Here is a 27,463-nt window from a genome sequence, read left to right on the forward strand (position 1 = left end):
AATCACATTCCATTCCTATCATAATTATGAGCCCAATGTTCATCGTCAATTCGCACCGTTTGTCTTCAGAATGAATTAGGAGGACTCAGATGTAATTTAACATTTATATTTAAAATAAATTTTCTCTTATTAAATGAAAAATCCAAAATGATGATAATTGTCACTATGAAGTCACAAAATAAATAAGTAATTCTATCCAATAATATTACACTATTTTAATCAACCAAAATCTTATGTATAATTACTTTTAATGATTTTATTTTTATAATAAAATATTTGTTTAGTTTCTTACATTTTGTCTCCATTATCATCAATAGTATAATTAATTTATATTATAATTATCTGATGTGACATATTTTATTGGATAGTTTATAAATGAAATGATATATTGGGTTTATATAAAAATTTCTTGTACCGTGAGATACTGAAAGCATATAGTAGACTTTTCTCAACTAACTACATATAAAAAAGTTAGAATTTGAACTCTCAATCATTTATTTAAGTAATGAGAACCTTTATCATCAACATTAATTTTAGTTGATAATTTAAAACAAAATTCAAATCAACTAAATTACTTTAAATGACTCAGATGTTATCATAGTAACAAACACATACTCACTCTGTCCTAAATAATAAGATACTTTAAATAAAATCTCATATATTAATAAATTTTATTAAATACATTTAGCAACTTTATCTTTCTAAAAAAAAATATAAACTTTTTAAAATACTCATCATTTAATATGTAAAAAGAAAAGTGATAAAAATTAATTATAAAAAAAGATAATATTAAAATTAATGTATTTAATAAAATTTTAATCTATTTAAAAAATTTATTTGAGAATGTATTAAAATAGTGAATTGTGTTTGGAATAGATTGGTGCTTCGTTGGACAGATGTGGATCTAACAACTGGCAAAGTTCAGTACCAACACGAAAGAAGACCACACCTCCCAATCACGAGTACTTATGGTTAAAGCCCCTTATCTTCCCACTTGGTTCAGAAGAAATAATTAATATTTAATTAAATTAAGTACAGAAAAAAAAAATGCCGCCCAAAATTTTATGAATTTGAATTAAGTATTCGACTATTTTATTAGAAAATATGAATATTAATCACACGTCATTATTTAGGACCTAACAGTCAAATAAAAATATCAATTAATATTATTTTACGCTCTAAAATACTGATTTTAAATATCTAATTCTGTAGTTCACCTAGAGTAATAATGCAATAATTAACTTCAATGCAAAAGCCAAAAGTAGGAGAATTTGTGGCCGTCGACAAATTCAAATTAATCGTCAATGATAAATATTTCAATGTAAAAGGTGTTTTTTTTTTTTAAATTGAAAAGTGCATAACAAAAATCAGAGTTTACAACATATCATAATCCATAAGAGGATCTCTATCATCTACCACGGCCTCCAATGTAAAAGGTGGGGATTGATCAAATAAACAAAAGTTGTTATATAAGCTATGAGATATTCTAGCTAACCTATCAACAGCAAAATTAAGGTTTCTAGAGAGATGATGGATAATTAAAATCCATTCTCTATGATACAACAATCTAACATTATCAATAATATCCTTAAACGGGTGTTTTATCCACACATCCTTCTTGAATTAGTTAGATCGCTTCAACACAATCACAGTAAATATCAATACTCTTGAGCCCATATGTCCAGCATATTTGAAGTCCTTGTATGATAGCAAGAATTTCCGCAATTGTAGGGGAACATTTATCAGTTTGCAACTAAAACTCTTGATCCAGTTACTATTATTATCCTGGTTTTACTTTAACAGATCCATCCACTTCAAGACTGAAACCATTACTTCTAACTTAGTTACTGGATCTATGCCACATACGATCAACTGTAAAAGGTGTTTTAAATCGACACTTTGTATGGTTGCAAATTATATAATCTTGTTACCATGCAATGAACTTAAATTTAATTTGGTATCAATATAATGAAGTGATAACGATTGGAATTAATTAAATCAAGTAAAAAAGTATTGTAAATTATTCAAATAAAATCAAATTGATATGAAAATCAAATTATTTTGTACTTTCGAACGGAATAAAATTTTTGAATTTGTCTACCAAAGAAAATGATGAATCTAATCAGCTAAGAGGGTAAATCTTTCACAACAGCTATATATATGATTTGAATTTTTGAATTACAATATTCCAATTCATCTTGACCATTGCTTTATTTATATATATATATATATATATATAATATTTCTTATCAAATAATATAAAATCGCATATTTTTGTATAAAAAGAGCTATAAAATTAATATCACTGTGCGTGTATAATATTAAAACAAGCGCACCATCTTTAGATTTGGTTTGGATGGAGAGAAAAGTGAAAAGAAAATAAGGAGAGAAAATTAAAAGGAAAAATTTTCAAATATAACATATTTTTACTATTTTAGGAGTTCTCTTTTCTAGTTTTATTTCTATTTTTTCCCATCAAAACAAAAAGTTATGGTTACTTTTGAATTGCTTACAATATAAAGATATTTATAAAAAAATTGGGTGTCTGCTTTCCAATGCAAGTTTTAGATATCCAGGACAAACTCCCAAACATGCAAATTAGTGTGTAGTTGTTTTAAGAAATTTTGTTCCAGATATGATCGTGGAAATATCTAGTTGCATATGGATTCAATTTCGCTATCTTTGTTCATTCACAAAATGTATAAAAATTCCTCCAGAACTTTGTTCAAGCAAAAGATGGAATGCTTTACTTTAGGAGTGTTCATAAGACGGAACAGGATCGAGACACTTCTATTTTATGTCCCATCCAGAAAAAAATATTGAGACTGAATATTGATCCTGTGTCCCGTCCCGTCCCGTTAGGAGTCAGGACGGGACCGGAATAAGATCAGGACGTCCCGTTGTCTCGATAAATCAGATAATATTGAAGAAATATCTAAATAATAACATTCATTAAAATTTTAAATCATATAATTTATTAAGTTTAAAATTAAAATAACACAAGTACATAAATCACAATAATTTAAAGTTAATTATTAAATTACATTAATCACAACTATACATTATAATAGCTAATACAAGTGATCTTTAGACTATAAGAATAGCAACAACAAGCAAGTCAAGCATAACATCAAATCATTGTTCTTTTACTTTAATTGAGATGTGTTAAATTAATTATTTTTTTAAAAATAAAGCAAAAAATACAATATAAATAAAAGTTATTAGATAAATAGATATGAGAATAAATTATATTAATATAATTAATATATTATAAAGAAAGATATCACCATGTTTACTTTATATCATTAAAATTATCAATATAAAACAACTTTAGTTTTAAATAATAATTACAAATATTGAAATTATAATTGATATAATTAATATAAGTATAAATTATATTAATATAACTAATATATTTAAAATTAAAAATAATATATATATATATATATAATATTTGGGACAGGATGGGACGTTCCAATAGTAATTCTGTGTCCCGTCCTGTCTCGTCCCGAATCCTTTTCCTATCTCATCCCGTAAAGTCTTGCCTTAATTATTTTTGAATCGGGACAAGACCTGTCCCGATATGATCAGGACGATATCGGGTCAATTGAGACGAGTTCAAATTGAACACCCCTACTTTACTTATCCAAAATTTGCACAATTGCTTAGGGTTAGGGGTCAATATTTTCAACTATCCAATCCATTGTTGTGGCAAAGAATTTAGGTCGCATCAAACGTAGCTAAGACATGCGTTCAGAATTGTAACAAGTGCTTGCTTGGTTTGGTGTTAAGAAGGCTCAAACATTAGTTAAATCTCCTTAACACTGGCTTGCTTTAACCAGAAAATCTCAAGAAACACTCGCTACATTCGACAAGAGAACACTCGGAATATAAAACTTTGAACCCTCCCATATTGTCAGACACCGAAGTTGCAGGCTCGCAGGAGTAATACTATTCTTCCACCCTCCTATTGATCTTCCAGTGAAGCATGGCCCGCCCACCCATGATATCCTTACGGCGAAGGAAGTGTTACGAGCAAAAAGATTAAACGAAGAGAAAAGAAGAGGGATGAGTCCTCATAAAGAAACAACGTTCAAGAAGTTGACAAGGTTAATTATTATAATATTATATTATAATTTATGAAAATTATAATACATATAATTTCCAGCCCCACCTAACAAAAGAAAACTCCTCGTCGTTTTCTACCTTTACATTTCCAAATTACATTATTTAATTAAGCTTCAGCTTGTTAAATTAACCTTTATTTTTTTAAAAAAATACATCTCAACATAAAATTACTTTACACTTCTATCCAAATTACAGATTGTGAAAATTAAATTTTCGCAAACATGATCGAAACACACTGCATCTTTAAACAAGGTATACAAAATCAAAAATCAGCGCCTCAGTGGTAATATATTCCACAAAAAGAAGACGAAGAAAAAAGTAGAAATATAAAGGCTTTATATTCTAATTCTACATTAAAACAAGATATGGTGGTATTATGAAAGCTGAAACCGAAAATATTTGGATGAAATCATGGCAAGTCCCACGAATACATGGCGGGGAAACAACTAAATTCACAATGTACAGGTTCCAGAAGTTGGTAGAGTTTTTAGACAGCCGAAACTGCATATCACAAAAAAAGTAAAGGGTAACCTCCACCAAATCCACGTGTCAGCATTCAATCCCTCCTCTTTTTCTTCTTCTCATTCTTCTCTGCTGAATTCTTCAACTGCAAGAGAATCATTACAAATTACACCCAGTTAAAAACCAAACAGAGGAAGAAAACAACTATTTAGAAAATTGAAAAGAACGGTCAAGTTGAACTTACCACAATTATGAGAATACGGACAAAGATTGCAGCAAAATCAGTGAAGAGGGTCAAGGCATGCTTCACATAGTCCAGATCCCCAAAGTGAGCCCTCTCAATTATTTCTTGGGTGTCAAATATAATGTAGCCCACGAATACCAAAAGGCCAAAGTAAAGCTGAAATGTTAACAAATGAAGTCATGTCAAATTTATAACCAAAGCTTGTCAGATAGCCTATTTAACTTGTAGCAGGAAGGAAGTAAAGCTAGCGCAGCTTCAGAGTTCAGATTGCCACAGGATATCACAACAAAAACAGGAATAATCCGAAAACTCTACCTCAAACTTAAAGACCGCAGCCGCACCGCCAAAGATGGAAGAAGCGAAGTGCAACCACATAAGAATGGACAATCCAGAAGAAAGCAAACCACCAAGATAGAGGTACTCTCTGCGCCTAGCCACTAAAGCTGCCGCTGAGAAAGAAGCAAAGGCCAATGAAGTTCCCACAAAGGCGGTGAAGATAAGGCTGAAACAACGAAAGAAAATGTTAAAAATAACCTAAAATTCAAAGGACCACGAAAGCCATGGAAGCCACTGTAAAGTCAAACAGCTTGGGAGAGACAAATAAAGAAAGAAGGAAGGCGAAAATATCAAAATTAAAAAAAAAAAGTAAAAGATGATATGCATTAAGCAAGCCGTCATCTTGCGGCTTACAAAATCACTCATAAAAATCCTTCTTCCTTGAAATACCAATGTGATCTTATCTTACCGCACACAATGTAGGGATGGTAAGAATGTAGGATTAAAATATCAGCAAGGCTTTGCAATATTTAGATTGGCTTTGCAATATTTAGATTGCATAACGGAAATCAGAGCCAGAAACATCGGAAAGGTTTTTTCCGTCATACACAGATACAAGGGAAATCAGTAGGCATAATGAGCTGAACAAACACGAATGGAAGGGCATAGACCAGATAAGGAAAACATTTTAGAGCTGAATGGAGTCATGGATTAATACCTTGGATCAACTTCAATAGCCAAATCGATCAAAGGTCCAATGGAGGCCCCCTGAAACAATGAGGAAGCCATCAACAAAGCAACCCTCTTTTTCTGCAAATCATGAGACAGAAAGTGAGTTACAGGTGTATTGTAGAACATGATAATATAATGTAAGTAGAAAGCCGCAGAAGCGGCAGATTCATACCTCTTCATAAGGAGGTGTGGACAGCAACCAAACAATGCTCCCCAGAGATGCGACTGTTGTCAGAAAACCGCCGATGTTCCCCAGGATATGAAGGTAAGCTCCAACGGCGGCAGCAACCACAGCACAGCATAAAGCAAGATAAACCTGAAATAAATTTCAGAATGAAAAACAATGAAAATTTGACAAAGTATCGTCTAAAAATGAATAGGATGATTGATAACAAATGCAAAGCATTAAGAGGTTAAAGAAATTCGTTGCATGCTTTGCTCCAGGAATTTCTAAACTCCAGACAAATATCATATCCAGAACTAATCCAGGAAAAAATTGAATAAACAAACAAAGTTCAGCATCAAGTTCTTCGACCATCGATATTATCACAAGAAAAAGGAATTAATATGGAATAACATGAAATATTATTAGCATGATAAATATAATACCAAGAATTCTTCATTTTAGTTCGTAATCCAAAACCGGAAATCAAAATTAAAAAAATTCTTTCATGATTACAACAGAAACCCTAACTCGTGAATTCAGATATTCACAATCTTACGCTGGGTAAATCTAAATCAAGATGCAGAAATATCTGCGAGAACCCTGACAGTAGATTAGAGAAGGCCAAAAAAAGAAAAAAAACCTGCTTAATGTGACTCTGGACGACCGGAGAAATCTGACGGAAGTTCTTGAGAGTATCGTAATTCCAGCGGTTTCTGGAAGACGAATCGAAAAAAGAAGTGAATGCGTCCATCGGAATCGAACAAAGAGCGCAGAAAGTCGCAATAGAATTCGTTGACGAGAAAGCAAGAAAGGAACCCTGGTCCCTGAGAATGGAAATCGCAACAAGTAGGTGGAATGGCAGATAAATGCGATTGTTTAGTTATATAGCGTTCACGGACACCTCGTGGAAGGAAGGTATGAGGGAGGATCAATTTCCGGGAGATTTCTGATATTACGAAATTACTATAATATCCCTACTGGAATATGAATAACTTTCTCGCTGCTGCTAGCAATTTCGCGAAAGTTAAGAGCGTGTGGCCCCATTCATTGATGATCTCACACAAAAGCAGATCGGAAATTTTTAATTCCAGAAACTTCTACGAACGAGAAATAATAATTAAAAAATAAATAATCCGTTTATTATTCGATGGAGGGTAATATAAGAAATGATATTGGGTGGAGTCCGTGACATGAGTTGATTGTACTTATTCCAGTGGGGCTTAATTCGAGGTAGTCAAAATAAATCCGTACATATATAAAGATCAGATAATCAAGCATGATTCTAATACTCTTGGGCTTTTAGGCTTTTTCAGGTTTGTTTAAATACCTGAATTATTAATTTTTTCATTTTTTAAAATAAAATTTATTTTTTTAAAATTATTTATTTTTATTATTATCAACAAATATAAAATATATTTTTAGAATAATTAAAAAATATAGAAAAATAATTTTTTTTGAAAAAAGTTATGGTTTTAAAGTTTAAAAATCAAGATCAAAATATATTTTACAGATTTAAAAAAATAAACATATAAAAATGTTAATATTTTTATTTTTTAAGAAAATATCTATAATTATAAACTCAAATACATTGTCTCTTAGTATAAAATAAATTAAAATTCAAAAGATTAATTTAATCTTTAATATGTTTAATTTTTTTAAAAGTAAAATGTTATTTGGACATTGCCAAGCCGAATCTCAATTGGGCTTGACTTGAGATTTTTTGAGCCACTTTGAGACTGTCCTTAATGGACTCAAACATTAAGAATATGTTACTTTGTTAAGCATGTTCCTAATTTCATTTTCAGATTTTTTTACGTTGGCCCTTCAAACTTGAACTTAATTACCAGCTGTCTTTGTAAATTTGAAAAAATAACAATAAATAAATTGTAAAAAACATATTATAAGTTATAAATTTATGTAATTAAAAATTGAATATATGATTACAAAATTAAAAATATGTGCATTAAAGGTATTTTTGAACCTTAATGATTTTTAAACAAAAATTATAGGAAACATGTCATTCAAGGACTACTAAGGTAAATTAATATCTAACAAAGATTAAAATATTTTAAAATATCATGCAAGATGGACTGGAAAATAATTTTAGATGTGAAAGAATTACAATATCCTTGTTTTTCTTTTATTTTTTTTAAAACTTATTAACTAGCGAATGATTTATTGTTAAATGTAATTGATACTTATTAATGAATGAATAGTTACTTATTGAAATATAATTTACAATTGTTCCTTTTCACACGCAAGTTCTTTTGAATTTTTTAGCTTATCAATTAACAAATGACTTCTTGATTAATGTGAATAGGTATTTGTTAATGTATGAATAGTTACTTGTTGAAACATGATATACATATGTTTCTTCTCACAACCAAACTCTTTTAAATTATTAAACTTGTAAATTAACGAATGACTTTTTTTTTAAATACAAATTGATACTTATTAATTAATGAATAGCTATTTATTGAAACATGATATACATTTGTCCTTTTCCACAAACAAACTCTTTTATGTTCTTGGATTTGTCAATTACTAAATGACTTATTATTAAATACAAATGTGCACTTATTAATTAACGAATGATTACTTATTAAAATATAATCTGCACTTATCCCTCCTCACAAGGAAGCTCTTTCATATTCTTAAACTTGTTAATTATCAAATAATTTTTTATTAAATGTAAATGAGTACTTGCTAATTAACAAATAACTATTTATTAATTTAAAAAGAAAAACAGCAATATTATAATATTTTTTCATTTAAAATTATTTTCAAATCAGCCCCTTAATTCTGTATTGATATTTTAAAATTATTTAATCATTGGTTGATATCTTTGAATGATATATTTTCAAAATTATATTAAAGAGAAGTAATTCAATATATTTAATTTGACAGTCAATTAATCAGTTGTGAATAAATATAACAAGAATTTTTAAGAGTGGATGGAAGATTCTTATTATGTGGCTTTTGAATTTCAGAAGGACGTATAGACTTTAAAAGTAAAAGAAAGGTCTTTATAATTAAATAAAATAAAGAGAAGGTGAATATATAATTTTAATGATTTAAATTATGTTAGTTAAATTTTTTATAATCGGAAAAAACTATAAATATATGATTTTAATGATTTAAATATTTTTTTATTTTAATGTTATTCTTTTTGCCCCATCAAAAAAAAAAATCTCTTTTTGAAGTTTTTTGGCCGCGTAGAGTCAGTTAAATTTGGAAACGCTTTCCAAATATTTTGCTATAACTTGTCGACTAAGTAACGAACTATTATTATTATTATTATATAATCATTTTCCTAAAAAATGCAATGCATTTTTTCTTTGTATGGTTGCCGTTGACTAACGTTGTTGAGAACATATCAGCATATATCTACGTAGCCTAGCCAATGGAAGCTTGACAGATCGGCCTTGCATGCACCATGAGCACCTTCCATCCAGATCGCTCTATTTGTCTCGGGAAAAGATAAACTGGGAAAAGAAAACGGACCCTCAAAACTTGGCGTCACTTCATGAAATTTGAGTAGAAATTAATTTTAAATAATTTCTCATTTTAATAAAGATTGGGACTTTTTAAAATTTTTAAAAGCTCAACTATTGTACTCGGCCACAAACTCAGAAAAATTTAGTAATTGAAGCAATATTCATATCAAATATAATTATAAATATTTTTCAAAAAGAATCTAATTGTAAATATTAATTAAAATAGTATATAAATAAATTATAGGAGAATTTTAAAAATATATATTAATTTCATTTATATCATAAATTTATTTTTATAATAAATATAAAAGTAAAGAATATTTTTAAATATGTATGCTTGATAATTTTAAAAAAAATACGAGACAATTGATTTTTTATGAGAGCAACTACCATTTTTAAAAAGGGGGCAAATGTAATTTTGACAAAAAAAAAGGTATAATATTTGCAACTTTGTATAACGTGGGTACATCCCTGACTGTACTGGGATAATATTCAAGATTTTTAGAAAATCTTTTAATTCAATTTTTTGTCATCTTTAATGATACTTTTTAAGTAGCAGTACCATTAATATTACCTAAGCCATCAATGTCAATTTTAACCCAACTAGGTTCCAAAGGCCTTCACTTAACTTCATATATGTGTTCTCTTTTGCTCAATTGGTTGATCTTATATTGACATTTTAGGCCGTTGATTATCTGTTGAGTGCAGAAGAAGACAATGCCACTTTCCAGAATATCATCTTTATAATTGGCTTTCCATATGTTCGAGCATGTTTGGACAAAAAGTTTTTGCCTAGGAGTCCTTCTTGTTATCAAACTACCTACTTCATTTTTAGCATTTCAAATTATCTAATCAAGCACAACAAGAGAGAAAAAGGTATTAAGTTTTGTGTGATTCACTAATCTTTTTCAAATCTCTTGAGCTTCCTTGCAATCACAAAAAATATGAATAGAAGAGTCAGTGAAGTTACAACCCAAGGGGCATATATGTTGCTGAGAAGTATTTTCATTAGCATATGTGCAGTTGGTTTGGAGATGATCCCAAACAACTTTGCAAAGGAAATACTTAATTTTCTTATAAGTGGGCTACTTTCAAATCCTATGCCACATATCTGAGTAGTTGTTTTGGTTGTTTCGGATATCTAAAGCTTTGTGAGCAGATTTAATGGAGAAGTTAACATTAGAGGAAGGCCTAAAAAAAAGATCATTATCACCCTATTGGTTAGAAGGTTGTATAAGAGCAATCTATCTAGTCACATCAAAGTGGAGGTAGCATTTTAAAAGATCAAAATTTCAACCACTTGCGGTATTGTAGAAATAGAAGACTCTTGCATGACGAATAGAATTGGCATTATGGAAAGCATATCTAACAAGGGGGTCAAGGATTGGAGACCATTTATCATACGAGAATGATATCTAGTCTCCTCTACCTACTTTTTATAATATCCATCTCGACATTACCAAGAAAACACTTATACACGCCATTGTGATAACTAGGATAGAATTAAATAAAATCCCATAAAGAAGTTATCACAACCCAATGGTTTAAAAGATAATTAGTTTAAAATATTAGGATCCCAAGAAAACCCTTTTTAAAATATTGTTTGAGCTCAAACCATGGTTAAAAATTAATTTAGAATAAATACAGAAGCATGAAAATCAAACCACGTCAAATTACGCTAAAAAAGCCACTTTTCAACAATTCTAGTCCGTTCGCCGCCATGCCCGCCACAGTGGATGGCATTGCCTTTCAAACTTTTGGAGCACGCTGTTTCACCATCCAATATCTAATTTAGACGATTCAAGTGTCTACACGAAGTTCTTTGAGCCCTCTAGCTAATGGTATTAGTTTTACACTCAAACAATCATTTGTTTAAAAGATGAATACCTGAACCCAAAATGATTTGTTTTCATATCAAAACACATAGAAAGGTGACCAACTCACAATGCCAATTGCCATTATCCCCAGAAATACTTTGACCACCTTAAATGGATCACACACAACATGGCAATTCAATCATAACATATAATTAAGCATTCACACTCAAAATAACTATTAAAACACCCATTCACAATAACATAAAGGGGTGGATAAAATCTAACACACGTATCAACTTAGTCATTTTGGTACATTCATCTCTTTAAATATATCACATATAAATGTAACTTGGCCAAGCACACAAACTTAATCCACAACATCAACCTTGGACCAAGATACAAACACCCTTATCACAAATTCTTATCAAGGGATAATCACAACAATGTTATATTCCTAAGTTGATATATATATTGATAATATTCATTATAATACCCAAAAAGAGAAAAGGAAAGAGCTATACAATTATGCTCTTCACTCTTCAAATGCCTCTTTCTTCTCCTTGCCCCCATCAAAGCCCTCATTTATAAAATATAATCACAGGGTGAGATAAACATCTTAGTAACAGAATAATTCAATACTATTAATTAACATGTACAACCATAAAAGAGTAAAACTATAAAACTCCAAAATATAATTTTAGCATATCACCACATACTCTTTTCATCAGTACAAATCTTTTACCACTAACATGATCGTTCTATCATTTGAGCCTCCATATCACCCTGACCAAAACCATAGGCTCTTGAACTAAGTGTACATTTATAATGATCCAAGCTTGCCTTCAATGGTAGGATCACTCGGCCAAAGGTGTCCTATCCCACTTCCGAACTATAGTTTCCCCCTATCGCACACGAATCGAGGTATCATTGCTCCAACAATGCATCATTGATGCTAAGGAGTTTTACTCTTCAACACCGTATCTAGCATGGATATTAAGGAGAAAATCTCCAACACCATGCCTTACTAGATACTAAGAAGATACATGCCATATGGACTTCTACTACTCCTTTTTACGGGTGAACTCCCACCCTCTAATATGATCATGCCCACACTCAATATGTATATCACATATACATTTTAAATTTCTCAACCCATACATATATAATTTTCATTATCCTTATCATTTGCAATTAGATTTTTTATGCACAAAATCACATTTCACAATATGCAATGTAATCAAATCTCACGTAATAGATTTAACATATATACTCACATATAGTTGAGCAATATAATTGAATAGTGTAAATTACTCCGTTACCTCAACCCTTTATCATACAAAAGGGTTACCGTGGCTCAATATTAGCTCCACACATTCTATACGTATGATATAGCTCGAGCAATGCTCAATCTATACAATCAAGTAACAATCATCAATTATCACTCCGGATAACTCTGAATTCACTAAGTTCTAAGTGTCTAAAATATCTAAATTACTTTTCTAATAGCATCAACCATTCCTAAACACTCTAACCATCCTATTAAATATCCCAACACATCAAAATTACTAACCAATATCCCATATTGTCTTAAAATCTTTAAATTATACTTAAGGTTCGTCCAAACCCTTACAAAAAATTTTCAATCACCACAAAACTCATAAACTTAGGGTTAGAAGCTTGATTTAACTCTCCAAGACCTCAAATAAACTATTGGGTTTGATCTAAACCTAAGGGAACCGAAATCAAAGCCCCAATTACCTTAAATAGCCATATTTTTGCATAATGAGGGAAAGGGAGAAAAAAGGAAGGCTTACCCAATATATATGAAGCTTGAAAGGCTTGCAAAATTATGTTGGAAGAAAGTTCTAGCAGCAACAAGTCTCTTTTCATCACTACTCTCAAGTTTCTTCTTTCTCTCTTCTATTTTTTGAGTTTGATTCGCGATTTGATAAGTGTAGATTTTGCACGTGCGCAGCAATGCATGGTACAGGAAGTCTCATAAAATTTTAAACTCTCTTATGTGCCATAGCCTACTCAAACATAACCCTAGCCCTCTTCTAAGACTATCCAAAGATTCAAAAACTATATTAGTTTTTCATAAATCTTACTAAATCAATAATTTACATAAATTGATTAAATTACCCTTAAAAACACTGATAATTACTAATTGAGAAACTTAGGATGTTACACTTTCCAACCATCATGAGAAATAAACTTATCTCAAATTTTGCATATGCTATTCTAGGTATATGAGCAAGAGCTAGGTTTAACAACCATATAAATTGTGGGTTTGTTGCATTTACATTTGCCACATAAGATCTAAACCTAAAGGCAATTTGATTTAGTGATGAGATCCCAGCAAAGTCTCATGATCATGTTGGAAATTATGCCCTAGGGTCAATTATTATACTATGTACATTGTTAGTTTATGAATTTCTGTTTTGTTATCATATCAATTGCATCTTCATTATGATAACTGTATCCTTAGATAGACTATAGTGATTGTCCTAAATGTCCCTAGTCGGTCATCTATGAGGGATTATAGATGAAACAAGACTAATATGACTTTGATTAGTTATAGAAATACAAATCAAAGTCATAAGTACGTGAAAGAGTACAAGGTGCTGGATCGACCCACTATGAGAAAGTTGTATGGTATAACTCATAAGCTTTTCTTATGTGTAACTATATCATTAAGCCTTTTGACCTGAGATCATCATAATAACTATATCACTGAACTTTAACCTAGTCAAAAGTTACCTTTGACCCAGTGATTATAAAGATTATGATTGAATTTAGTAATATTCATGCATAGGAATATGAGTGGTCAAGATGAAATTTGTCCCTCACATTAAGTAAGAGATATTACTGGGCCCCTCGATCAGTAAAACTGAGAAAATATGTAGCCATACTATAATAAAAAGAGTTTTTTCATTGCTACAGTCAGTCCACTTAGAGATCGAGAAAGTAATGATCAAATAAAGGAGAATGACGATTTCATGTCTCACACTTAATCGAAATATCGCATGACAAAAGGGATGTGATACAGTTGCATGATAGGTTACATTAGATCATCGATCCCATGTGAATTAGGTAGTTGCAATGCCTTATTAGAAGCCACTTATGACTTATGGGCTAATAGCATAATTATCCCGCTACCAACGTCATATGGGCCTACAGGGTCGCACATAAGAATAGCCCAACTCGAGCTATAATATCTGAATTCATTAATCTAAAATATGTCTAGATTAAATGAAAGTAATATAGGGTGAATGAATTATATATATATATATATATATTTGAATATTTATTTGATAAACATTTATATATATTTATATAAAATTTAAAATTTAAAATATAATTATATATATTTTTTAAATATATATATATTCGTGTATATATATAATATAATATGTATATGTGATATATATTATATTATATTGTATTATTTTTAAATTAAATTTTATATGATAGATTAAATTTAATAACTAACATGATATGAGAGAATATCATGTCAATTTTATAATTTAAATTCACAAAATAAATTTGAATTAGATATGATATCAAGAATTAAATTTATGAGATAAATTTAATTAAATTTTCATGGGCTCTTTAAGTGAAAAACGAAAAACCTGATCCATATACTATATATAGATAGGGACGTGATTTATAAAAAGCGAGTTAGAAAAGTTTTGATGGCAAAAACACTTTGAAAGCCACGAAACACCTTAGAGAAAGGAAAACTAACGTTCAAAAAGAAACGAACGCTAGAGCGCTAGCACATTATTCGAGTTAAAGATTCATTCATATGGATACCAATAGAAGGAGCAAATCTACATTATCAGCTCCTAAGATCGAAACTCTTGAAGAGAACACGCGTCAAGTTTGAAAAATTAAAAAGTAACTCTTCTATCTATCTTGACTTAAATGAATTCATTCGGTCCATATCTGGACAGAGATTTTAAAATTTTAATCTTTTACTGCGCCTCCCTATCCAATAGATAAAGGAAATATTTTGACTCTTGAGCTTCATGCCAGGTCCTCCATCTTTTTTATTTGTAGTACCATATTCCCAAGAGAGAAGATGAGGTTTATTGTTTTCATCTGACGAATCCTAAAGAAAATTTTTAGATATTTTTTCCAATTATGCTAAAACGTTGTCAGGTAAGAGCATAGCTTGCATAGTATAAGCACATATTTCTTGTAATATTTAGATAACAGCTTTTCTAGTTAGCCAAGCTTGAATTTGTCTTATCAAGAAGAGGAGCAAAGGTGAGTTTAGAAGCTTTTTCATGCATTAGTGGAATTCCAAGGTTATTTCAAGATTTCTTGTGAGAGAAATTCCTAACTCATCACTAAATTGTGAAGCTTCATTGATATTGATATTCTTGGAACATAAAAGTTTAGACTTATCAATATTAATCTTTTATACTGAGGCGCAACAAAAGTCAGAAAGACATTGTTGAGTGAACATTACTTGAGATAGATATAGTTCTGCCAAAGCAATAGGTCATTAGCAAAAAAAAAAAAAGTGAGATATAGGAGGCCCTTTAAGAGTTAATCTAATTGGCTTTCATTTATTTTTATTAATGCTACTAAAAATGCAATGGTTTAAATGTTCAATACAAGAATAATAAGATAAGGAGAAAGAGGATCCTCATGTCTAATGCCCCTAAAAGGTTTGAATTCCTTTGATGGTTCTCTATTCTATAGTACTCTCTTCCTTATAGTAGGGATGGTGGCATAGATTAATTTTCTAAAATGACTATTTATCCTTATGGTGAGAGTATAGTTAATAAATTTTCAAAACAGTCTATCAACAGCCTTCTCAAAATCCACCTTTAAAGCCATAAAACCTTTTTTGCTTGTTTTATTTATCATAGAGTGAATAATCTCTTGAGCAATTATGATATTATCATTACTCTACCTACCTTGAATGAAGCTACAATACAAGTATGTAGCTAATTAGAGATAATTTTGGTGATAATTTTGTTGCTCGCATTACAAAGAGATATAAGGCAAAAATCTTTCATGCAAGTAGGGTGGTCAATCTTAGGGATCAAAGTAATGATGGTGTCATTAATCTCCCTAAGAGAGTTGGAGTCCCTAAAAACCCTTTTGGTAAGTTTAATGATGCTATGCTTTAGATCATTCCAGTAAGAATAAATGAAACCTGCGTTGATCCCATCAAGACCTAGAGCTTAGAAGGCCCCAATGTCAAAAGTACCATTCTTGATTTCATTAATAGGTATCTCTCTGTGTAAGGATTGCAGTTGAATGGAGGAGAGGGTAGAGAAACTTCTTTCAGTGGTTACCTTAGGTTTGATGTTTTTGTCTTCCTTAAAGAAGTCTTCAAAGTAGGAAACAACCATCTTTTCTAGCATATTTTGATCCCAGATCCAAGTATCATCATTTGCTTTAAGAGATAAAATATGGTTCCTTTTTTTGCATGGAATAATTTAGTGTTTTGATCTCCTTATTTTAACCACTTACATTTAGATTTCTAGAAGCAAATTAAATCTTTTTGCATGAAAACTTTGTTGTAATCTTCCCAAAGAGACTTTTCTAGTTCCCTTAAAAAGTAATTATTTCTATGGTTTTTTTTTCAATTCCCTTCAATCTTTATAAAATTATTTTCTTTTTGGAAGATATACTATCGATATTTTCCTTATTCCAAAGGAAGCATAAGTTGCAAATTTAATCACTCCCTCATTACAGCCATTAGTAGTCCACGATTCTTTAATCAGAGGGTGAAAAGAATCCTCAAGCATCCAAGCAGCGTGACAACGAAATGGTTTAAGATGGTACTCTTAGTGGTCATTCTTATAAAGTTGAATTCTAATCGAATGATGGTCAAAATCGTACTTGAGAAGGCGGAAGGAATTGGTTTGATGAAATTTAAGTTTTCAATCTGTGTTGCACAAGCCAAATCAAGACATTCTTTAACATTGCCTTTCTCCTAAGTATACTTGTCACTAAAGTTCAACTCTAGAAGGTTGGAAGAATTTATACAATGTCTAAACTATTTCATAGACCTCTAATTGAAACTATCACCCCCTGATTTATCTTCATAGGAAATATATGAGTTGAAGTCACCAACAATAAACTAAGAGTCAGTGGCATTTTGAGCAATAAAGATGATAGAATCCTAAAAGAGGCCACAATTGTAAGAATTCAAGTCACAAAAACCCAAGTTTGAGTAAACATAAACAATTGGACATTGCAGTGTAGAAATTGGACATCACAATTGAACCATAAACACAAGAGAGCATGTAAAAGTTATTAGAAACTAAAATGTTAACATTGCAGTGTAGCAATTGGACATTAGAGTAAACATAAACATAACCAATAGCCTCAACACAAATCCAGTTAGAAAAATTCAGTTTTCTAATAATTTTATTAGCTTTGACACCACAAGCTCTAGTTTCAAGTAAGATAAGTATTTGAATATTATGAGTTTTACTGATTTTTTTAATATGTTTTGAAAATTTTTCACACAAAAACCTCTACAAGAATGTATTATTTAGTTGGAAGTAGATTACTCTTTTTCCTCCATCTCTCCGGGAGATAATCTTTTATGCTCTCCAAAAAAGATAAACTAGGATGGGGCCCACAATATAATCTACGGTTTTAACAAGGAAAAAAACCATGCTGTAAGGCACTAGAAAAGTAAGATATTTGTTAAGGATGTATTAAATATGGATAAAGTATGAAACTTTTTTAATTTTTAAATAAAATTGATGAGTTTTAAGTGTAACTTAATTCTACTGAAAATGCTTGGGGTGTATAATTTATAAATGGGAGGGGGTAGTGAAGGTTAACAATTAACTTTTTTTTTTTAGCCATAACAATTAACTTATGAATTTTTAACGTCTTTGTACGTGTTCAGATATCAAATGCGGAAGATGATGTCAAGTAAAATCAGTTCAGAAAATCTAATAAAGCAATTTTTTACTTGCACCGAGAAGAGCTAAGTTTGAGTTCGAAATCCAATCTAAAAAACATTCAATAAAAATTAGGCTTGAGCCTCCAAATTAGTATCCAAACAAGCCCATTATAATCCCCCCCGGGTGAAAAACCAAATTTCCAAGGTATCCAACAATAATCATGAAACTAATCCCTTCAAAAAATTTCAGCATCATTTTTTAATCGAAATATAACTAAATACAACTTTCCAATATATGATATATGTGTGCACGCGCTGAATACCAACTATATGAATTTTTCTAATAATTAAATAATGAGCCTATCATATTAAAAGTCACATTTCAGTTGAGGGATTAATTAATAAAAAATTAGAAAAAAAATTATACAACCATAACATTTAATGGAATATTGCCTGGAATCAATATATATATATATATATATATCTTGTAAAAAGTTATAAATTAGTCAGAATTTCTTTAACACTATTGATCAATTAACTTTTGATTAAATTTTAACTCTTTCCATTCATTGGTTCATTTTATTTGTCATATATCTCATTATTAGATTTTAAATATAAAATTTAAATTTTACGAGAGTAGTAACTTCATCCATATCAGCTTTTTCATTTATCTTGTGTCCCTCAATATTCTCTGAGCTCTATCTTTAAGAATTCATATATCTCATTATTAAATTTTAAATATCAAATTTAAGTTTTACAGAAGTAGTAACTCCATTTGTCTCAGCTTTTTTATTTATATCACATTTTTCAATATTCTCCAGTCTCTATCTTTAAAAATTTATGTATCTCATTATTAAATTTTAAATATAAAATTTAAATTTTATGGGAGCAATAAGTACCTCCATTTTAGCTCTTTCATTTATCTTGTATCTCTCAATATTCTCCCATCCTTATCTTTAAGAATTCATATATCTTATTATTAAATTTTAAATATAAAATTTAAGTTTTACAGGAGCAGTAACTCCATCCGTTTTAGCTTTTTCATTTATTTCACATTTCTTAATATTTTTCAATCTCTATCTTTAAAAATTCATGCATCTCATTATTAAATTTTAAAATAAAATTCAAGTTTTATGAGAACAGTAACTTCATCTATCTCAATTTTTTCATGGAGTGCCAATGGCATGAGCAAGCATCTGAGGAAGCTTGTTATACCTTTTGGAGAGCATCTTTGTTGTCACTTGTACTGGATGATAGAAAATTATCTTATACTTCACTATCACAAAATGAAATAAAAATGTATCAATTTGTAGAACTTTTTCATATTGTTGATGAATGTTTGTCTATATTACTACTTACAATTTTCTTGTATCAAATCTTAACAATTTACAAAGATTAATTCTCTCACTTTTAAGTTATTAAACATATAATTATATGCAATTGCAATAAAAAAATATTTGTATTATAATTTTTCTAACAATACGCTATAAATATGAAATCAAAGTAAGAACTATAATTATGTTTTATATATTTCAAATATAAAAAAAGTACATAATTCACATTTTTTGCATCATTTAAAAAAATAAAAAGATATCTATTCAGAAGTTTTCACACCATAATCATGTATGATAGAATTATCAAAAATTTAATTTTTTCAAACTATATTTGTAGTTTATTATAGGCTATAGAAATAAAGACAAGATGTATATGAACAGAATATTCAAAAAAAAAAAGAAAATGATTAAATGGAGAAACTTTAAAAAATTTAACAATCTTAAATGTGTTGATATAAATAGTATCCAAGGTGTTTGTTTTAAATTTTTTAAATCTAATCCGTGCAACGCAAAGGAAACTATCTAGTTATAATATAAAGCATCTTCTAAAAAATTTGCTTTATCCAAATGTAAGGCAATAGGCAATTTTTATAATTATCTTTTTATATACTCCTACTTCATTTATTACTCTTTTTAAAAAATTAATTCATTAAATTTTTTAATTAAAATTATTAAGACATTTATATTAAGTATTTAATGAAAGAGTAAATTGAAAAGATATAAAATTTTAAATAACCTTTTTTAGAATTGTAAAGTGATTACACATGCTTTATATTGTTGTCTAGAAAAAGTATCTAAAAGATAAGTATTAAATATTTAATCTTATATGCTTAATGTACTTTTATATAATCAAATCAACATAAATAAAGTTTAATATATTAATAATATTAATAATAAGAATTTTTTATAAAATAAATAATACATAAAAAATTTACATATTTTGATTGAATTAAAAATAAATACTTTAAATATATAAGATTTAGTATATAATTTTTCTTGAGAAAATATATCTTTTGATCTCTACATTTTGCTATAAATCTTTATACTTTTTTTTTTGATATTTTAAATCCCTATACTTTTATTTTTTGATGTTCTAAATCCTTCAATGAACAACGTATAGAGACTTTAAATAAACATAAAATATTAAAAAATAAAAATATAAGAATCCAAAATGCTTAAAAAAAAGTACAAAAATTTATAATAAAACAGGAATAAAGTGCAAGGACAAAAAACTGTTTCTTTCTTTTTTTATAAGAACTTGTTAAAAGACCTTGGTATTATCTGATGAAAACCGCAAAGTTGATGCGGAAGATGAATGTTTGACGTCCGTTTTTTTTCTAGTTTTTATGGAATATAGTTATAGTATGATAAACATTGGAGTTAGCCAAGGGCATTGGTGAAATCGTCGCATGTTCAGGACGTAGGAAATATCCTGTTTTGGGCTTTCGGACAAAAACACACCTCGACTCCTCCAGAGACCTTAGCAAGTACTTAGTGCATACACAATTTCAGGTTGTAGCCATGGAAACAGCCATTACATCTGTTTCACTGTAACAGTAACAGGGTAATGAACAAAAGAATACCTCGGAGGGGAAATTACAGCAAAACGGACTAATCAACTCAGCTCAGAGCAAAGACAAGATAATATTTACACATCTAGCTTCTTCTGTAGTGTTTTGGTTCAATGAAATGGAAGAGTAGCGGGAAGAAATTTCATGAAATGGAGAGAGCAATGGATCTGATTTTAATTACTTCTCTAAATCCCCTTTACCTTTCAAGGGTGGAGATGAAATTTTGTCCACCCCTCCCCTTCATTTTGTTTTAATTAGGCAAGAGGGGAGAGACTTCTACCCCCCTTAATCCCTCCAACAAAACAAGCCTAGGGACGTTGTTGACATTTTTTTGTACACAAAATTACAAACTGCTAATCGGAAATATGAACTCTGTTAGTGAGTAATGAATTGTGACAGAAAATACGCCGGATCAACTCTAGAATTCCTTCTTGCATTGCCTCTCCTTCCTCAGGCTCTCATGGCATGGAGCAAAAAACTCATGCTGAAGAGCTTCCTCTGCACCGATTCTCAGTCTAGGGTTCACCATCAAGCACTTGTCTAAAAGATCAAAAAGTGAACCGGGAATGACTTCTAGGAACTCTGGTCTCTTTGTGTTCATTGAGCACCAATCTCGAAGTCGCAAAGATGGCAAACTTTGTTTATCGTACAAGTCCTATAACACAAGCAGTTACTTTTCAGTTGAAATCATGAATTTAAATGAAAAGTCTGAGTGGACTCCAATCTTATATAATTGATACCGCAGGGAATGAGGATTCCCGGTTGTGTAGCTTAGCAACCTCCCATAGATCCTCACTGCCTCTCAATTTAGCTATATCCTTTATGTTCCTGAAAATTGCGCATAACAGAAATTGTGAAAATAAATAGTGAAGCTAAATACGCCAAGCTTGCTGAAGTGTTGGATTATATCAGAAATTCTTACTGTTCAGGATCACCAGTGAAAGCAGTCTTCCCAATTACGAGATAGAGCAAGGATACACCGGCAGACCAGATGTCAAGCTTAGGACCTTGATGTGGAGACCTGAACAATACCTGCACAACGTACTCACCAGTTACCATCAACCTTCTTGCTTAGCTGTAAACTTCATATTATATGTTTCGATCCAAGAAAAGAAACTTCTCCAAAGTCCACTAAACTTTTACTTTCACACTAGCAAGTCCAAAGAACGAAAACCTGTACAGTGATAAAAGTTTCCACCAATTCTAATGCTCCTATTTGGACTAATAATTATATAAACCATCTTTGCCGAACAAGATGAAAATACAGGATTTCTACCATCTCAAAGTTATTATAAAGAGTAATCAACACTATATTAAAAAGAAGGCTAAATTATATAAAACTTTCATAAACTTTCAACCATATATAAGTAGCCCTCTTAACCTTTAAGACTTAATAATAAACATTCTTGAGCTTTCAGGTTTATGCAAATAACTTTTAGCCATTAATTATAAACTCCCTTAAACTTTATCTTTGTGCACATTTAAGCCCCCAAACTTTGTTTGATATACGGACTACCCTCCTAAATTTTAAGTTATGTATAGATATTTTATGTATAAAATTAATAGAGTTATCCACATAAATATTCTTGTTGAGGGGGTTCATTGTAAAGTTTCAAAAATTAAAGAGGTTATATATACGTGATTCAAAATTTAAGAAAGTAATGTATAATTTAGGCTAAAAAAAAATTTAATTGTAGAGTTATATAATCAACCCCATTTAGTGGAATAAGACTTATTATCATAGAATATTATATGTTTCTCAAGCCCAGTGGTAATTTGGCAAAAGTTTTACAGTGTTAACGTAAAGTCATTAAAAAGATACATTTTTGGGCCATTCATTTGACTAACAAGCTCGTAATCATCCTACCTCTGGAGCCCGAAAGCCTTTTGTCCCGACACAAGAACCTTCTCTTATCTGCTTTCCATTCCCTGCAAATATAAAAGTATTAAACAAAGAAATTCTTGATTGACTGCCGCTCATCTATATAGCCTATGAATGAAAGCACTGAACCTTTACTCCGCAGAAATCCGGCACCAGTGACATCATTGCCGATCGAGTTCAATGGCATGGGAGAGACGTAGATGTGCTCGCCCACCATCTTACTACGAGGAGCAGGAACTCGCTTTCTCATAGGAGTGTTTGATGGTTCTTGATTTGGACCTAACAGTGTTTCTTGCAAAATGCTAATCAACTCTTTCCTCCTTGGTTTTACCAGACTCAGTCTCTTTTCAAGTGATGTTCTTGTGCTAGTCACATCCTTTGCTGAAGTCACTCCTGAGCCGTCCGCACCTTGACTTTTCATTAGCTGCCCACTACCTCTGTCATTTTTTGTCTTTGGTTGCACTACACTCTTTCTTCTGTTCTCCCTAGGATCTAAGATCGACTTGGAGGCGTTAGTTGTCTGCTGATTGGTAGCTTCCAAAAAATTGACATTGGAGAACTTTCTGCCTTTGGTTGAAGCTGTAGAATTTTCAACAGAAAGTTTTTAGTTAATGTTTGAACCACAACCCTGCAATCATTTGCATTGTAAACTAGGCTATAAACTCCAGCAAACAGAAAGCTATCCAATATATTCATAGTGATGACTGGAAGTAGAGTCCCATAGAAATTGGGTCTTCTTGCAAACAACCAAATTATCAATTTCTTATATTTTATTCGAAGCAGCTAGGGGAAGGGGGAACAAATGAAAATTCAGTATTTATCTTTAACTCCCATGAAATCAGATATCTCCGAAAGTACAGAAAAGTTAAAGAGATTATTAACACATGAGCTAATGATATTCTAAATTACACAATTAACTTTCTTAAGATGTTAACTCGATCAAAATCATATGCGAACGTGGAACTTCAGTGATCTCATCATTTCTGTTATCCTTGCTTATATGACGTTCAAACAGCAAGTGAAGGGAAGAGTATCGACAGCGGCTGCCTAGCTTCCATTCCTCTAATTCTCCTTTTCGGTTCTCCCTAAATTCTTTTCCCCTTCATTTGTTCGTAAACAAAGACTTAGCAATTCATTCATAGTTCACTTAGGACTTCAGTTATTAGTAAATATACGTATAAAGCTGAGAGCAGTGGAAGCTTACTGATATTCCCTGGCTTCTGATGCAGATCCTGAGAAAAGCAGCAAGAATAGGCTAAATAACAAGATAAAACAGATTTATATATTGAACAACAATGAAATCTGTTATGCTTCAGAAACAAAATACTTACCTTGGCAAGATTGAAATCAATCAGATACCCTTTGTTAAGCTTACGGGAGAAAAGGAAGTTGCCAGGTTTAACATCTCTGTGGATTACTCCCTGTGTACACATAAGAAGTCATAAGAACCTCTAATTTTCCAAATGTCGCGATATTACATAAAATATAAGTATTTATACCCGCTTGTGGAGAGTTGCTAGAGCCCTGAACATGCAGTAACCATACCATCGGAGTTGAACAATATCGATTTCTTTCCTTAACACCTATGTCAATGCAAAATTCTGCATATAAGAGTAAAAACAGAAAATAACACAGAAATTCCAATTAAATGTGAGATATTTACCTCAGGCCTGTCGTGCTCGATATGTTCTAGAACAAAGCAATCAGTATTTCCATTCTTGAAGCTGCCTTCATATTTAATTATAAAGTTTTTCCCCCTGAATTATAAAGTCATTTTCATAGAAATGTCACAAATTTTAAAAACTTGACCGGCAATGCAAATGCTCAAGTAATATTTCTGAATAATCCTTACCCAAATCGTTCGAGCACTTTCAGCTCGTTAGTAACATATTGCCCGTGAGCTTTAGCATGAGGACCTGGAAAGCCTCGATGATAAAATTAGAACTTTTTACTTCTGAAAGATCACTGCTTGTGTCATTCATGAACAGTGAAAACAAAGTAGGATTTTCTAATATATCATGGTGAATAACATGGATTGAATCTAAGAAAAGGGTGGCAAAACTTTTTCATACTGTATCGTTGACAATGCCACGGCAATCAAATAAATTTCTTGAAGTTGCCGAATGGGAGTACTAATAATTACACCACGAAGCACATTATATAATTATTTCTCACAATATAAATGGCCATAGGGGCGAAAAAAAGGAATGCTTAATCTAATTTTATGGTGATAAGTAATGTGCTATGAACAATGAAGCACTGTCAAATTTGATAGTGAACAATGTTCATGCCAAATATGCGTTGGACGAATGTATTTTACATAATGTGATACTCAATAAGGAAACACTTCAATTTTTATCACGTTGCTATGTTTGTTTCCTCATTAATGTTGTGTCAGTGTGCTTCTCAGATTTTTGGCACATCTCAGTCAACAAAGATTATGTAGTCCCTCAAAGTATGTTATAATCAAAATTTTAGTCATAAAGAATTATAAATTAGAAAAAGCCAATGATTTAAGAAGTAGAAAGGTATGATTTTGATGTAGTATACATTTAATGGCAACCGTGGCTCCATCACTCTTCCTCCTTGCCTTGTAGACAACGCCATAAGCACCTGCAGGAAAAAATTTAATAGAACAAGAACAGTCAATAAATTTATACACCCAAAATAGAGTCGGATCATGTGGATGAAGCAGCCTAACCAGGAACGAATCAACGTTTTAATACCTGAGCCTTCTTCCTCTTCTACAATGTACGATTCAAATGTTGGAAGCTCTTTACGCTCCTTTTTATCCTACATAACAGAAATCAGTAGTTATTCATCAGAAAAGCTTCGATTCAACTTATGTATTGACTTGTAGAGAAAGCTAAAGGTGAATTCCCAACATAGTTGTGTAAATATATCTCAGGCAAAAGTTAACAAGATAGCAGTGTTTCAAATTTAAAGCATACCTCAGGAGACGTTGAGTGTGAAGTTCCCCTTTTTTCCTTGACATGCATGGCACTGCAATTCTTTTTCTGTCCCTTGCCCAATGATGCCTGACCTCTACAAAAGTCCCGTTTCTCTTCATTTTGTGAAGTTTTGGACCCGTCTTGCAGATTAGGAACAGTTGCATCGCTGGGCATGGCATTCGTCTTCAAAGAGGATTGAGAAAACTTGCGTAAAGAAAGGGGATCCGCAGATAAGTCCATATTTTTCACATCTGCAGCCATTGACTTTTCATTGAAATAGTTAACTTCATCACGATTTTCATTAGGAATCCTTCCAGCTTCACCTTTGAGCGGCATTTCTGAACAAGTGGTATTTGATGGCTGTATCATGTTTCCAAGAGGCTTTGCGCCACCGGAACTCATTAACCACGACGTCTGCTGACATTCCAAGGATATTTTGCTATCACCTATTCTAACGTTTGGACCTACTTCATTGCAATTAATTGTGTCATCCACCAACGGAGGCATGTTGGTAGATTCAAGATCTTTAAATGCGCCATTGACACTTGTCCTGCTTTCGAAAGTCTCCTTCATTTCAATTACCTTGCACGGATCTGAACTTTCGAGTAAGTCAATGCTTATAGCGCCATTTGACTGAAGAATAATCTGGAGGAAGAACATGATTACATTGTCATGAAAGACCACTTCAGTGTCAGAGATGAGTTCAAATTGATACAATATAATTAACCCTTAGTTACTTCAAAAATTAAAAACGCAATTCTAGCTGGTAAGTAACCGAGAAAACAAATTACCCGAGAAGAATCATCGCAGATTCTCTTCGGACTGAGCATCTTCATTTGATCCAACTCATCTACTGCATCGCCATTCAAATGTACCAATAAAATTAAACAAAAACACACACTAAAACGGACATAATCAGAACAAACCAAGAACGGAGTAACTTGTTACCATGTTGAGAATGACAAGTTATCCCTCTTTTTGCCACGGGAAGAAAATCAGACTCTAAAATAAACCTTCGTTTCCGTTTTCTACAGCTATTTCCCCAACCGTCCGTTGAGGAAACTCTGATTCCAAACCTAGGTATAAAAGAACTACCAAAAAAATCGGTTACGGAGATAAAGCGTCCAACAGCGACTATAGCAACAGCAGAGAGAGTGACATGGAAATCGGAGGTCAACAAAATGGGAGATTCGGGGATCGAGCATAGGAACTCAACTAGCTCAGGGGAAGCAGTGACTAAATTGCATCGAGAAGCAAGGTCGGCGGGATGAGCTGGGTGACCGAGGGATAGAAGAAGAGACGCCAAGTGCCAGGCGATTTCGGACTCAGTGGAGGTCGAAGCATCGAGAAGTGGGGCGGCGATGAGAGATCCCATCGGATTGCTTGAAACCGACAATGAATGAGAAAGAATGAGCGAAGGTCTTTCGCAGAGATGGAAGAAGGATAGGCGCGGGAAGGAATGAAAAACGTTTGGGTTCAATATTTCGTATATGTGCCAAATCCCGCCCATTGTGAGT

The 27,463-nt window shown here is 31.4% G+C and overlaps 2 protein-coding genes across 4 annotated transcripts; both read right to left on the minus strand.

Moving 5' to 3' along the window:
- Positions 1-4,443: 4,443 nt before the first annotated feature.
- LOC129310471 (bax inhibitor 1-like) lies at positions 4,444-6,850 on the minus strand. The gene is made up of 6 exons (XM_054952320.1): positions 6,649-6,850; positions 6,015-6,158; positions 5,829-5,920; positions 5,150-5,336; positions 4,835-4,990; positions 4,444-4,735 (listed from the first exon to the last, which is right to left on the minus strand). Exons 1-6 carry the CDS (start codon positions 6,757-6,759, stop codon positions 4,685-4,687), a joined length of 741 nt encoding a protein of 246 aa, XP_054808295.1. The 5' UTR covers positions 6,760-6,850; the 3' UTR covers positions 4,444-4,684.
- A 14,312-nt stretch (positions 6,851-21,162) lies between these two features.
- On the minus strand, positions 21,163-27,394 carry LOC129310665 (uncharacterized). Of its 3 annotated transcripts, XM_054952574.1 has the most exons (16): positions 27,163-27,264; positions 26,895-27,037; positions 26,738-26,799; positions 25,947-26,591; positions 25,722-25,788; positions 25,546-25,608; positions 24,848-24,911; positions 24,659-24,752; positions 24,495-24,578; positions 24,327-24,416; positions 24,200-24,227; positions 23,125-23,574; positions 22,981-23,042; positions 22,036-22,145; positions 21,854-21,941; positions 21,163-21,768 (listed from the first exon to the last, which is right to left on the minus strand). In XM_054952574.1, exons 3-16 carry the CDS (start codon positions 26,780-26,782, stop codon positions 21,532-21,534), a joined length of 2,127 nt encoding a protein of 708 aa, XP_054808549.1. In that variant the 5' UTR covers positions 26,783-26,799; positions 26,895-27,037; positions 27,163-27,264; the 3' UTR covers positions 21,163-21,531. The 3 variants fall into 3 exon arrangements, with proteins under 3 accessions (XP_054808549.1, XP_054808548.1, XP_054808547.1); XM_054952573.1 differs by having other exon boundaries at positions 26,738-26,796; positions 26,895-27,394; XM_054952572.1 differs by having other exon boundaries at positions 26,895-27,394.
- Between the last annotated feature and the right edge of the window lie 69 nt (positions 27,395-27,463).

This window comes from Prosopis cineraria, unplaced genomic scaffold (genome assembly GCF_029017545.1).
Source record: "Prosopis cineraria cultivar Desert tree isolate PC_DT_omini unplaced genomic scaffold, ASM2901754v1 PC5, whole genome shotgun sequence".
Taxonomy (NCBI): Eukaryota; Viridiplantae; Streptophyta; class Magnoliopsida; order Fabales; family Fabaceae; genus Prosopis; species Prosopis cineraria.

Excerpts from the sequence above, each read along its gene's own strand:
- LOC129310471 (XM_054952320.1), bottom strand. The coding sequence starts at position 6,759 with ATGGACGCATTCACTTCTTTTTTCGATTCGTCTTCCAGAAACCGCTGG. Across the intron at positions 5,921-6,014 it reads CCACACCTCCTTATGAAGAG|AAAAAGAGGGTTGCTTTGTT; the intron begins GTATGAATCTGC and ends CATGATTTGCAG. Across the intron at positions 4,736-4,834 it reads TCCGTATTCTCATAATTGTG|TTGAAGAATTCAGCAGAGAA; the intron begins GTAAGTTCAACT and ends ATTCTCTTGCAG.
- LOC129310665 (XM_054952572.1), bottom strand. The coding sequence starts at position 27,321 with ATGGGATCTCTCATCGCCGCCCCACTTCTCGATGCTTCGACCTCCACT. Across the intron at positions 24,753-24,847 it reads AAAGTGCTCGAACGATTTGG|GGGGAAAAACTTTATAATTA; the intron begins GTAAGGATTATT and ends TTTATAATTCAG. Across the intron at positions 23,575-24,199 it reads TCAGAAGCCAGGGAATATCA|CTTCAACCAAAGGCAGAAAG; the intron begins GTAAGCTTCCAC and ends AAAATTCTACAG.